General features: G+C 44.7%; 1 protein-coding gene across 3 annotated transcripts in view; it reads right to left on the reverse strand.

Annotated features, from left to right (window-relative positions):
• Kctd1 (potassium channel tetramerization domain containing 1) overlaps positions 1-14,425 on the reverse strand; it is a 188,252-nt gene that overhangs the window by 38,184 nt on the left and 135,643 nt on the right. For all 3 annotated transcript variants that reach the window (XM_021214357.2, XM_021214358.2, XM_021214356.2), the window contains exon 2: positions 2,775-2,953. In XM_021214357.2, coding sequence (XP_021070016.1) covers positions 2,775-2,953 — 179 coding nt within the window. The remainder of the gene's footprint in view (positions 1-2,774; positions 2,954-14,425) is intronic.

The following is a 14,425-nucleotide window of genomic DNA, read 5'->3' on the forward strand; positions in this document are numbered from 1 at the left end:
TTCTAACAGCCACATGGGAAAAATACAAATTAGAAAAATTTGTCTGAAATATATTTCTGTTTAACTTAAAATATTATCATTCCAACATGAAAAGAAAGCAATATAAAAATCATTTTTACATAGTTTTTTGGTTTTCTGTCTTATAGTTTAGTGTGTAATATACACCAAGAGGGGGAAGGTGTCAGTTTGGACTGTCCTTTCTTTGGGTGCTCAAAGCTGCATGGGGCAGCTGGCTACTGTAAGAAACCAAGCAGGGAGAAAGAGTAAAGAAATCTATGGGATTTGATCCACATTTCAGGATATGAATAATGAGAATCAAAATCATGGACTGGAGGAATATTCATAGAAAGTTAGACTCAGGAAGTCTCCAAATTAATTGAGGTCCATTCCTAAACTATGCAGTACCCACAGGAGGTGAGTAGAAAATTCCATGGGACATCAGCAGACTGAGAGAGTGGTTAACCCTTTGTCTTCTACAACTACCCAAAGGCCAAGTGGATCCAGAGTTCTACAACCCAGGAGCTATCCAAAGGCTTGAACCTCACAGAACATTAGACTCTGGCAATGCCCATGCACCTCCACTGAGCAACATAGAAGAAAGCCAGCTGCTTAAGGCATAGGCTAGTGGTCCAAAAACCCATGTCCACATGTTCCAAAGTCCAGTACCTTGGCATGTGCATCTACTCGAGTGTGTACACCTATATGTTCATGTATGTTTGTGGGTCTTCAAAAGATGCACGTGAGTAAGGAGGCTGAAAGTCAACCTTGGGTGCAATCCCTCAGGAGCTGGTTTTGGAGACAGGGTCCCTCATTGGCCCAGAGCTTGCCTGATGAGCTGGTTGGCCAGTGAGTCCCAAGGGTCCACCTATCTCTGCCTCCATAGTGCTAGTGTTCCAGTTCCATTCTGTTGCTGTGATAAGACACTCTGACAAGGAGCAACACGACAAAATGTTGAGGGAAGTCAAGGCAGAGCTCAAACTTGAGCCTTAAACAGATACTGTAGAAGGCTGCTCTCTGCCAGCTGACTGATGCTTAGCTACCGTCTTACACCACCCAGAATACCTGCCTAGGGATGGTAACAGCCACAGTGGGCTGGACTTTCTTATACAGATTATACTCAAGACAGTTCCTCACAAGCATGACAATTTGATCTAGGCAATTCTGCAACCAAAGTTCTCTCTTTCCAGGTGACTGGGTCAAGGTGAGAATAAATACTAAGTGGATAACTGGGATCATAGGAATACCAGCTGTGTTACGTGACTTCTGGGGTCTGGGCTCATGTTTTTGTGGTCAGCACCTTACCAACTTAGTTATCCCCACAGCCCCCAAGACCTTCTGAGTAAAAACATAATACCCCTACACGGAAAATTCCACATCATGTAAGTTTGTTTCACCCATAGAACTATTAAAAAATATGATACAAAATGATATTCAGGACATGTGTGTAAATTATATATATGAAACACAAATAAATTTCACATTGAAACATCGGTCCCTTTTCCCCATATAGCTCATTAGATATAGACAAATATTCTAAAATTTGAATATGTACTAAATCAGAAATACTTCTGTTCTATGTAGTTTGGACTTAAGGCCCTCAAGCTGCATTGACGTCTCCCTTATATAAGAAGTTTAGAAAGCAAACCAAAGCAAAAGGTCACCTGACCAGGCCACTGACTTGCCGTACACCTCAGGACGGGATTTAGACCTTTGTATATATTCTGTACTTGACCCTGGATTTAACTCCTCATCTGAAGGTCCTGCACAACTTTCTGTAGTTGATGTTAGTATTAACAGAAGGTTGGAACTATTTTAAAAGAACAAGAATTATAGAGTCATATTCTTGAAACCTTTAGCCACTGTGACCATGTGACCCGGTGTCACCTTAGTGTTTTTAAGTCACGCCTGCCCTAACAGCTGACTGTCAGGATTACATCATTGCAATCCTTTGTGGATAGCATATAAACCTACATTTTAGTCATTTCATTTTTATCATGGAAATTAAATCTGGTAATCAAGAGAAACATTTTCCTACCCTTTTCATCCCAATTACCAATTATTTTATATAATACTAGGTAGCCAAGAGAGATCTGAAAAACTAATATACCAGTCTCCATAACATTTTTACAGTAGCTATGATTTTTATTCAATCTTTTCTATTTAGGCTACAAACATTATTTTTTTTCTCTCTCTCTCCATCCTGCCCCTCTGTCTGTCTCTGTCTCTGTCTCTGTCTCTGTCTCTGTGTGTGTGTGTGTGTGTGTGTGTGTGTGTGTGTGTGTGCCAGTCCATACATGCCATGGTATACACATGGAACTCAGAGAACAACCCTCTGGATTCTCTCCTTCCACCATGAGTTTGAACTGAGGCCTTAGGTACTTATTATTATTGTTGTTATTATTATTATTATTATTATTATTAGTAGTAGTAGTAGTAGTAGTAGTTCACCCTGCTTGCATCATTTATAATTTTTAGATTGGGTCTCTCTATAGTCCTGGCTAGTCTTGAACTCATCGTGTAGCCCCGGCTTGCCTTGAATTCATGATCCTTCTCCCTTGGGTTTCTGAATAATGGAATTGCAGGCATATAATGCCCGGTGCTCAGAACATGACATTTTTACATGTACTCCATGTCCCCCCTTGTGGAAGCCAGGCATCCATGGCCCTGAGCAGATTCTGTAGGTCATGTCCTACACTTGGCAGTGGCCAGTCCACACTGGTCTTCTGATCGTCCCATACATGCACTTCTGAGAATGGCATCACTTTTGCAATTACCTGGATTCGGGGTATTTGGTGAGAGTGGCCAGGCTGCTGGTGTACATGTGGCCGCCCACATCGATGTGGACGGGTGCATTGGATTTGGTGAGCTGCGCTGGAGTTGGAATGCCTTGGTTGTTCAGTGGCGATGCAGGGGATCTAGTGATCAGAGGTCTTGACATATTGGGCCGACTGTCCTACAGAGAGAGAAGCACATTTAGATATGGTTTCTGTGGTTACTATAACTGGAAACAGATCATAAGAAGTGAGCGAATGCCAATGGTGATCAATTGCAATAAAATCTGAACAATAGCAGGTTCTCTCACTTTTGCCGTAACAATTTATTAGCAAAACAAACCCTGCAAACTTCATGTGCTCAGGGTCCAGGCCTGATGACTCTCAGGGCTCAGTATACAAATGAATTTTCAAATGAATTTTCACAGTATACAAATAACAAGGGGCTTGTGGAGAAATCCTATTCATCTCAAATGAAAAGATAATCAGTGCTTAAGACAATACACACCCAAATAAGATATGTGTGGTTTATACTTGTCTTTGAAAACGTTCTCATTGTTATGCATAAGGAACTGGGGCAGATCTTTCACCATGTGTGTTCTGTAAGATGGTTTCCTACAGTTCTATTTTGTGAATCACTAAAGAGAACATTGTACAGTTCTGTCAGCTGCTCAAAGAGGCACCATGGGTTTATCAGTCAATAGATTTTTTTTAAAAAAAAATCAAAACAATCAGATCCCCAGTTCTCTTCCTTTGGGATGCTTCAAACAACAGAACCCTCAAGTGTTACATATGTGTGTGTGGATCACAGACAAGCTTCTTTGCTGTGTTCCTGACTTCTGAAGAGATCGGGTTACCAAGGTGAGGGTGAGGCAGATGCTGTCACCACAATGTGTAGTCACAGCAGCAGAAAGTGTGACATAAGCAAGCAGACCAGGATGAGGGCAGCATGTGGCTGCACAAGAACAGAGAGGAGGCCAGTTATCCTGGGATAGAGCATAGCTGCTTAGACACTGAGTGACTCCCAATCACAGGCAAGTTACATCAAGATTCTGGCACTCCACAAGGGCCAGCTATTTAGAGTCATCAATTTGATGACCTAATTGGTGATCAACTGAGGACAAAACTAAAAGAGCATTCTGTAAGACTGACCACACACATACCCTCAAGTCTGTAATGTAGCCAGAGACTGTTTGCAAACACATTCACAATGGATGCCAAAAATAGTGCTGGACATACAAGAGGATTCTGAAAAAGTGGCTGATGGAGATTACAGAAGGAAGCTGCTTAGTCTTAAACTCAAAGTGCAACATGATAAAATATAGATTTGTAAAAGGTCATAGGTTTTTTTGATTCTGGAACAGCTTAAGGAACTACCTGGCGCTCAACTGGTAGACCTCTTAGTGATATGCTAAGCACAAGTCCAAGCAGACTTCGACCGGGCCTGCTTCCCCAGGCAGCCACTCTGAACAGGGGGATGGTGGTGCCTTTTACCAAATGTTTACCATCTGTGTGGTGCCCTTCTGCATGGTCCATGAAACAGAGCCCAGAAACTGTCACTTGGAGAGAGTTCATTTTCAGCTCCTAAATCAGGTGGCAAATTCATGGGTACTCACTGGAATAGTCTTTACTGTATTTTTAAATAATGCAAAATAGAAATTAAGAACACAAAAGGGTGCTTGGAACACAGAAGGAAAAGGAGCTGAAAGACTTATTAGGCAGAGGAAAGAAAACTAAACAAAATTGCAGATGGCAGAACATATTAAGGTTAAAAAGTGCCAGAAGTAGCAATTGCAGTTCTGGGAGACAGAAAACATACTTTATCCTTAAAAGTGATCAAGGCCCATGGAGCTGTAGAAATAAACCACTAGCTGTATAAGGATGAGGAATGCCATTAGAGTTCATACATGGCCTGGCCTGGTAGCATGATTCTGTAATCCCATGTTCCTAATGCCCACTGAAGAGAAGCAGGAGACGGCTAGGGAGATTACGAGCGAGCTAGCCTAGTGTATGAACCAATCAACAAATAATAGTATTACTATTGCTGCAATGAAACACCTTGACCAAAAGCAAGTTGGAAAGGAAAAAGGTTTATTCCGCTTATACATAGTCCATCACTGAAGGAAGTCAGGACAGGAACTCACACAGGGCAGGAACCTGAAGTTAGGCACTGATAGAGGCTATGGAAGAGTGCTGCTTATGGGCTTGCTCTCCATGGCTTTCTCAGCCTGCTGTCTTATAGGACACAGACCCACCAGTCCATAAAGTGCAGAGCACCCACCCCCATCAATTACTAATTAGAAAAAAAAAATGCTCTACAGCCTTGCCTACAGCCCAATCTAATGGAGGCATTTTCTCAGCTGAGGGTTCCTCCTCTCAAATGACTTTAGCTAGTATCAAGATGACATAAAACTATACAACACAACTGATCCCTTGTTAACTTTTTGTTTTGTTTTGTTTTGCAGGGCAGGGTTTCTCTGTTTAGCCCTGGCTGTCCTGGAACTCACTCTGTAGACCAGGCTGGCCTCGAACTCAGAAATCCACCTGCCTCTGCCTCCCAAGTGCTGGGATTAAAGGTGTGCGCCACCACCGCCCCAGCTGATCCCTTGTTAACTTAACACCCTCACACATCACTGTTAAGCCACAACCTCTCCTGTTCCTGTTCATCTCCGTTCATCTCCAAGATTGCACATTAATATTCACAACATTTTCAAACTTAAAAAGTTCCATAAACCATACATATTCAAACACTTAAAAAAAATTCACTCTCTTTTAAAAATCCAAGCTTTTTAATTGTGGGTCTTTGTAAAATAAAAATAAATTTTAAGAAGTTAAATATTTTTTATTTCAAGAGGGAAGAACCAGGGCACCATCACAGTTAAAGCGAAAATCACATTCCAGCTGTGTAAATAATTCAATGTCCCATGCTTGGGATCCACTCCCGATCTTCTAAACTCCTCTAAGGCTTGGGCCACCTCTCCGGCTCTACCCTCTGCAGTACCTACAGCCTGTTCTGGGCTCTGGCTGGCTGCACGTGCTCTGCTGCTGCCGCTGCTGCCGCTGCTGCCGCTGCTGCCGCTGCTGCCGCTGCTGCCGCTGCTGCCGCTGCTGCCGCTGCTGCCGCTGCTGCTGCTGCTGCATGTGCTCCGCTGCTGCTGCTGCTGCCAGTGGTGGTGGTGGGCGTCCCACGGTATCTCTACAATGCTGGGGTCGCTTGCTGCCACTGGGCTCCACTTTCACCGATAGCCTCTCCTAGGCTCTCCCCAGGGACCTCACCCTGCCACACAGTGCCAGGCCTCAGCTATTCTCCATGACTCCTTCATGCCTTCAAATCCAGTTCCACCTGGGTGACTCTCTCACTACCAAGTTCAGCTGCCTACAGGAGGTACAACCTCACCCACCTCTGGAACGCAGCATCTGTGTGTGACCCCGAGGAAACACTTCCCAGAATACTTCACGGCAATGATGCCAGTGTCTTCTTAATCACAGCTGACTCTTCAGTCCTAGTTGACCAGCACCCATTGTCCCAGAAAAGCAAAGGTTTTACTACAGTGGTTCTGGTCTTGTGTTAATCATAGCCGATTCTTTAGCTCCAACTGAACAGATAATCGCAGAGTCTTCACACAAATGGCCTGGTAGAGTCCTTGCTTCCCTCTCAACCTTCACAAGCCAGACCTCCATTGTCTACAGTGATCTCAACATTCTTGTCTTCCAAGATCCTTCATAACAGCTCTCTGAGCTCTCAACACCCAATGGCTCTTCTAGCCCAAAGACCCAAAGTCCTTCCACAACCCTCCCCAAAACACAGCCACATCTGTCGCAGCAGAACCCCACTATCCTGGTCCTAATTTCTGTCTTAATGTTACTACTGCTATGATGCAGCACCATGACCGAAGCAGGCTGAGGAGAACAGTATTTATTTGCTTTATATCTCCACATTGTGGAGCACAGTAAAGGAAATCCCAGCAGGAACCTGAGAGCAGGAACTGATGGAGGCTGTGGAGAAAGAACCCAGGGCCACCAGCTCAAGGGGCCCCACCCGCAAGGGCTGGACCTTCCCAACTAATTTCTAGTTAAGAAAATGCCTTGTAGGCTTGCCTGCAGCCCAATCTTCTCAGTTAAGGATCTTTCTTCTCCTACTCCTATACCCTGTGTCCAGCTGACATAAACCTAGCCAGCAGAGGGACCCTGCCTCAAAGAAGGCTGAAGGTTGCCCTCTGATTTCCACATGCATGTGGTGACTTGTATATGCACACATTCACAGACTCACACACATGTGCAGGTATCATAACCCCCCACATACACATCACACCCACACTCCTCACAAAGCAAAAAGAAACCACTTTTAAGGGATACCTATTATGTGGCTTCCTATGAAAAAGTGATTCCCTGACCACACACTCACAGCCACACACTGGCACACACACTCTCACACATGTACGCACACACTCACACCTGTTACAATTCAGACTATCACAGCACTGCAGAGTCTATAATAGCTTTTCAATTGGACACATTCTATATCCTGCCTGAGGGTGCTTGGGCGGAAATGAACAGATTTGCAGGGTTAATGCTGTAGTTAGACTGTGACCTCATTCAGCACAGCACTAACACTGCCAGGTCTACATAGAAGAGGGAAAAATTCAAAGCATAACTGATTGGTTAAGGATTCCAGACTTCTCCAGGTTTCTACCATTTACATTGTAAATCACAAATGGGTGGCTATTGCTAAATTTAAAATGAAACCAGCATGTCTTCAGGTGGGCATGGGGTGAGGGCAGGGTTTAGTCCTAAAGAGTAAGTTCAGGACACCAGAGGTTTCAACCACTGATGTGTCTCACCCCTCAAAAAAGTCTCAATAAAACATCCTTATGCCTGGAAATGGGCCCAAGGAAGAGGCAGGGAGCTAACAGCTTGCTCTCTGGACTTGAGGAACTGTTTGTAGCCATGGAAATATTTTTTGCTCACTGTGGAACTTGATTGCCACAGCACAGCATCTGAGGTTTTTCCCCGTAACGTGGAAGAAATGGATAATTATTTATTGGTTGTTATAGAGACTTGATCTCATGTAGCTCACAATGACCTTGAACTTATTACATAGCAACATCTGGGATTGAACTGATCTCCCAGCCTCAGACTCCTGAGTGCTGGGATTACAGGTTTGAATCACCCGGTCCAGCTTCTGAAGTTTTAATTGTAATGCATTTGAATTCATTTGAATTGTATTTTAAATAGCATCTGTGGGCATTGGCTATCATCTTGGGTGATAGAATATCGTGGACTTGACTTTTTCTTACTACATTGGAAGAGCAACTCGTGACAAACGTAGTTTCGATGGCAGGCAGAGAAGGGCGCACATGCTCCGTGCTGGCTGCTATTCTGTATTGTGCTTTGGCTTGGCTTTGCTTGGTTGCCTTTTGTCTTTTGCTTTTGAGGATAGGCCCTAACATGTAGCCCAGTGGGAACCTGGAACTCAATATCTTCCAAGGCAGGGGAGTTTTTAAAATTGAACCTAGGAGTGTGCAGGGCACTAGCACACAGCCTTTCTCCTTGTTCTCCTCAACAGCATTTCTGCCTTCCTAGCTGGCATCAAGATACAAAGAAAAAGAAAAGAAAAACCACATAATGAGAGAAAAGGAGGGAAGGATGAGCCTTCTGGATGGGAAAGATGGCCATCAGACACAAGAGTACACACTGTGTGTCTGTCCCCAAGAAGCAACAGGTGGACAAAGCAGGATGCCTCTGTAGAGACGGAGGTCAGAAGGCTGGCGGTCTCAGGAGGCCATTCTCTGGGAACAGAGGTGAGAGCTAGAAAATCCTAGGTTAATCTGGGTGTTGCACAAGTACACCTAAGATATATTTGTACTCAAGACTTTGTTCTTTATTCTAAACTCTACTTGAATACGGTAAATTAAACCAAATATAATCTCTAAAGAAACCTACTCAAAACTCTCTTGATCAAATATTTATATTTCAGTGAAATGCTGCCTAAAACCCAAACCAACCAATCAGCCAATCAACAACAGTGGCTATGTAGCTCAGGATGGAGTAGCAGTCACCATGAGAGAGGCCTGGGGGCCCATTCCTAACAATAGGGGGACAGGAAAAAGGTGTTTATTATTTCCTTTCACAGATTTTGCTAAATCTAACTGAAACATTCTGGCAAGCAGCAGCCCTCTGGGACTGTTTCTAGTTCCTCCCTTGCCCATATCTGGCCCACAGAGATTTCCCAGGCATGTCAGCCGGTTTATCTCTACATTGCATCTCCCTGCCTCCCAGGCCCTCAATCGGTCACCTCCCCTACCCAGCATTGGTTTGGGGGAAGGAGACTCCTTCAAGGGATTTCACTTGAGGCATCTTCCCAGAGAAGATAATGAAAAAATCTCTCTGCAGTCTAACCTGGCTGTGCGCTGTTCAAACAGGAGCCCTGGGGGCACTGCCTCAAACAAATGCGCCGAAGTTTGAATGGAAAGTTTTAATGACTTTATCGGTAAAGAATGCATGCCCCTGTCTCGGAAGCTCACTTTCAAGTTGGACTCTATCAGCTCTTTCACTGTGGAAAAGAGGCCGGCTTCCCCAGGACAGCTCCAGAGAGACGTGTGCAGGGAAAACATACTTGCGTTATTTTATATTTTAATTTATAGTGCACAATACGAGTGGGAAAGAATCTAATACATTAGAACCTTTCCAGCAGTTTCTACTCAGATGCATAAATCAGTCTGTTTCTCGGTATCTCCTTCCTTCATTGTCTCCCTCCCTCCTTCCTGCCCCTCTCTCACACACCTCTAACCACCTCTAACAACTCATGCGTTTGCGTGTACACACACACACACACACACACACACACACACACCTCTAATCGCACGCTCACAAACATACGCCTAACCACACACAACACCTGGACACACCTAACCTCTATATCGTGTATGTATGGCAGGCCCAGAGAAAGCAGTGTTCGGACTCCCTTATTTCAGACATCCTGACGGACAGTCAAAGCCTGGTGGGCCAGGACCTGAGCTCTGTGATGGAAATCTGTGTTTGACGTGGGCGTGTGACTTCAGGAACGGCACGGTTCTACTGGACTCGCAATGACTCTTGTGAAAATCATCGCTTTGTCAGGCATCGTTCCTTAATCCTACGGTGAAATTCTCAAACAGCATCAGCAAACTCAAAGAAGCCTCCTGTGGTCATTGTCTGCAGCCCTGCTTTCTATTGGCATTAAATAAATAACAGAATGAGCTTGAGCCAGAGAAACAACCACAGCAAAAACAAACCCCTCTGCACTGATTGTAACACAGGGTTTTAAAGAGGCCAACAAGCACCGGAGTACTTCAGATTTGATGATTCGTGCACTCACTGTCTACTTATAGGATAGTTTCTGTCAGGCTCAACCATAGGGAAGATAATGTGGAAGTAGTTACCAAAAATTTTCTTAGCATCCAAATTTCATGTAAAAAAGTACCACTTACGTGGGCTCCTGCAAATACATACAGCCTGTTTTATTTGTTAAGATTTTATTTTTATTTTTAATTGTGTGTGTGTGTGTGTGTGTGTGTGTGTGTGTGTGTGTGTGTTTGTAAGCATGCATGTGAGTATTATGCCTGTGAAGACGGGAAGAGTCCAATAGAACGGTGCCGTTCCTGAAGTCACACGCCCACGTCAAGCACAGATTTCCATCACAGAGCTCAAGTCCTGGCCTATGAGGCCGTGGTTATAGTTTGCATGCTATGAATGTCTGTCAGGATGTCTGACATAAGAGACTGGAATACAGAATGCTGTTTTTGCAGGGCATGCCCTACACAGGAGCTGAGACCTGGAGCTGAAGTTACAGGTGGCGTGGGTGTTAGGAACTCATCTTAGGTTGATCTGCAAGAGCAGACTGCTCTCTTAGCTGCCGACAATGTCTCCAGCCCACCCTGAGCTTGTGTAGTCTGATTTCCCACACTATAAGAATCTCGGGATTGCTTTTGTAACTCATTACCAGAACCACCACCTCCTGAAAGTTAGACCCCAGACTAGTGTGACTAGAAAGTGTGAATACAGTTGAAACATATTTCCATCCCCAAATTGTAATGAATCGCATTATCTTCAAGACCATCTTCAAAACTTCATATGTCTGGCAAAGTTCCACATATAGGGTATATTTAGTGTGAAGAGAAAGAACTGACATGTCCGGAACCTGAGGACCTAGGACAGGCTCAGCCTTGTTCATGCTTTGCACGACCCTGGAGAAATCACCAAAGCATCTGCTTCTAGCTGCTTCTCTGAGGTGAACAGAGATAAAGCTTCCGACCTTCCAGAGCAGGCGCATCAGTGAAGGTGGCAGGAGAAGCGGCGCATAGGAGCCCATGCCTGTATTGCCAGCACTGGGAAGGCTGAAGCAGGAGGATTGCTACAAGCTCAAGGCTAGTCTGGGGTACACAGTGTGAGGCCAGGGTGGGTTACTGAATAAAACTAACTCTCCCTCTCTCTCTCTCTCTCTCTCTCTCTCTCTCTCTCTCTCTCTCTCTCTCTCTCTCCTCTCTCTCTCTCTCTGTGTGTGTGTGTGAGAGAGAGAGAGAGAGAGAGAGAGAGAGAGAGAGAGAGAGAGAGAGAGAGAGAGAGAGAGAGAGAGAGGAGNGAGAGAGAGAGAGAGAGAGAGAGAGAGAGAGAGAGAGAGAGAGAGAGAGAGAGAGAGAGAGAGAGAGAGAGAGGAGTGAGCTGGAGACATAGCTCGGTGCTTGGCTAACTCGTGTAAAGCCTCAAGTCTTTATCACTGCAGTCCACTGGCTGTGGCAGCACACACCTGTAACTCAGCACTCAGAAGCTAGATGCAGGGGGATGTGAAGTTCAAGGTCACCATCAGCTACATAGTGAGTTAGAAGCCAGACTGGGCTCCATGAGATCATGTCTCAAAAAACTAAACTATGACAGAAGATGAGAGAGTGCATCTGAAGGGGTACAGTGGGCACTTTGCATAGAGAAGGGGCAAATGGCAGTGACAGCACTTTCCATATCTGGGATCACAAACCCAGAGAGTCAAAGGAAGGTGAAAAGTATTGCTTACAATCTGTTCTGGGCATATACACATGTCTTTTCTTTTCACCATCCCTTAAACAATACTGTAGGACAACCAGTTACATAGTGCTTACATTGTGTTAAGGATAGTAAGTAATTTTAAGTCAGTAGGAAGATGTATAGGGCTCCATGAAGACAGTGTATCATTTTTCCATGAGGGAACCATTGAGGTGGAGGGACTGTGTTTCTTTCCTGCTGCATACACACAATGAACAGATCAGAGCAACAATCCAGCTGCCCCGCGCCTTCTGCAGACCCAGCAAAAAGTATAGGAAAGTTGTTAACATCTCTGAGGCAGAGTACAGGGAAAAGGTGGAAGCACTGGGTGTGGTACATCAGCCTGGAGAGGAAGAGGGAAGAGGAAACAGGACTGAGCACACATGCTTACGAAGTGCAGAGAGCAGGGCCACAGTGAAGCTGGCATGGCAGCTCCTGGAGAGAATTGGCCCTGCCACTGCAGTTTTCTTTTCAGAATAAAATCCTAATTTCACGAAAAGAAACAAAGGAAAAGCATGGCATGGTTCAGTTTTCTGTAGTGACCTCTAGCCTGTGGCATGACCTCTAGCCCATGGCGTGACCTCTAGCCTGTGGTGTGACCTCTAGCCCGTGGCATGACCTCTAGCCCATGGCACAGTGTGCGCTTCCCTCTAACTCATTACAGGAGTTGGTAGTTCTTTCCTAAGCGGAGGTCATGGCACGATGCTTGTCCTGTAGTGTTCAGGATAGGGGTCACTGCTATTTAGGCATGACAGTGCATAGGCTCTCTAGCAGATATGGAGCAAATGCCCCCAGTGTGCCTTTCTTTTTTCCTTTGGAACAATGAAATATGGAGCTACAAATTTCCATTATTAAATTATCATGCTGGAACCATGAAAAGAATGCCCAGGAGTTCTCTCTCTCTCTTTTTTTTTTTTTCCAAAAGGAAAATGGACTTGAGAAAAAAAACCAACATATTGATGGACTTACAATGTTAAGTAGTTTTAAAATTAGATTGATTATATATTTATGGTATATTTAAAACAGTATTTAAATGTACAGCTCTATCTTATATACTAATTTCTCACAAATACAAATGTAGCATTAAAGTGGCAGAATGAGCCATGACACAAAAGTTTTAGAGGAAAAGGCTGTCTTGTTTATTTGTTTGTTTAAAGAATATGAACGGGGCTGGTGAGATGGCTCAGTGGGTAAGAGCACCCGACTGCTCTTCCGAAGGTCTGGAGTTCAAATCCCAGCAGCCACATGGTGGTTCACAACCATCAGTAACAAGATCTGACGCCCTCTTCTGGAGTGTCTGAGGATAGCTACAGTGTACTTACATATAATAAATAAATAAATAAATAAATAAATCTTTAAAAAAAAAAAAAGAATATGAACAACAAAAGCCCAGAAATTATTGCATCAAACATTAGGAGTCTGAGAATAGATGATGATGTTACAAGCCTTTAAAAAAATATGTGGTATATGTGTGTATATGTTCATGAACGCGGACACAAGTGTGAGTGCATAGGATGCAGATGTGAATACATAGGAAACATGTGTGAATGTGTAGGATGCAGGTGTGGGTGTGTAGGATACAGGTGTGAATGCATAGGACGCAGGTGTGAGTGCATAGGATGCAGGTGTGAATGTGTAGGACATAGGTGTGAGTGCATAGGACACAGGTGTGAGTACATTGGATGCAGGTGTGAGTGCACAGGACACAGGTGTGAGTGCACAGGACACAGGTGTGAGTGCAGAGGACGCAGGTGTGAGTGCATAGGATGCAGGTGTGAGTGCATAGGATGCAGGTGTGAATGCACAGGATGCAGGTGTGAGTGCACAGGATGCAGGTGTGAGTGCACAGGATGCAGGTGTGAGTGCATAGGATGCAGTTGTGAGTGCACAGGATGCAGGTGTGAGTGCACAGGATGCAGGTGTGAGTGCATAGGATGCAGGTGTGAATGTATAGGATGCAGTTGTGAGTGCACAGGATGCAGGTGTGAGTGCACAGGATGCAGGTGTGAGTGCATAGGATGCAGGTGTGAGTGCATAGGATGCAGGTGTGATTGTGTAGGATGCAGGTGTGAGTGCATAGGATACAGGTGTGAGTGCATAGGATGCATAGGATGCAGGTGTGAGTGTGTAGGACTCAGGTGTGAGTGCATGGGACCCAGGTGTGAGTGCATAGGATGCATGTGTGAGTGTGTAGGACACAGGTGTGAATGTGTAGGACAGGTGTGAGTTCATAGGATGCAGCTGTGAGTGCATAGGATGCAGGTGTGAGTGCATAGGATGCAGGTATGAGTGCACAGGATGCAGGTGTGAGTGCGCAGGATGCAGGTGTGAGTGTATAGGAGCTTACACACACATGTGTTGGAGGGCAGAGCCAGGGTGTTCTCCCTCAGATGGACTCACCATATTTTTTCAGACACTTTCACACCCACAGAGTAGGTGAGGATTGGCTGGCCAGGGGACCCTGCCCATTTCCACCTCCCCAACAGCGAGGTTGTAAGAGAATGTACCTAGATTTTTAAACAAGAGTTCCAGGGATTAAACTCAGGCCCTCATGCTTGGAATGCACTCACTATACTAACTAAGCTACCTGTTGGCCTCTT

Source organism: Mus pahari, chromosome 15 (assembly GCF_900095145.1).
Source record: "Mus pahari chromosome 15, PAHARI_EIJ_v1.1, whole genome shotgun sequence".
Taxonomy (NCBI): domain Eukaryota; kingdom Metazoa; phylum Chordata; class Mammalia; order Rodentia; family Muridae; genus Mus; species Mus pahari.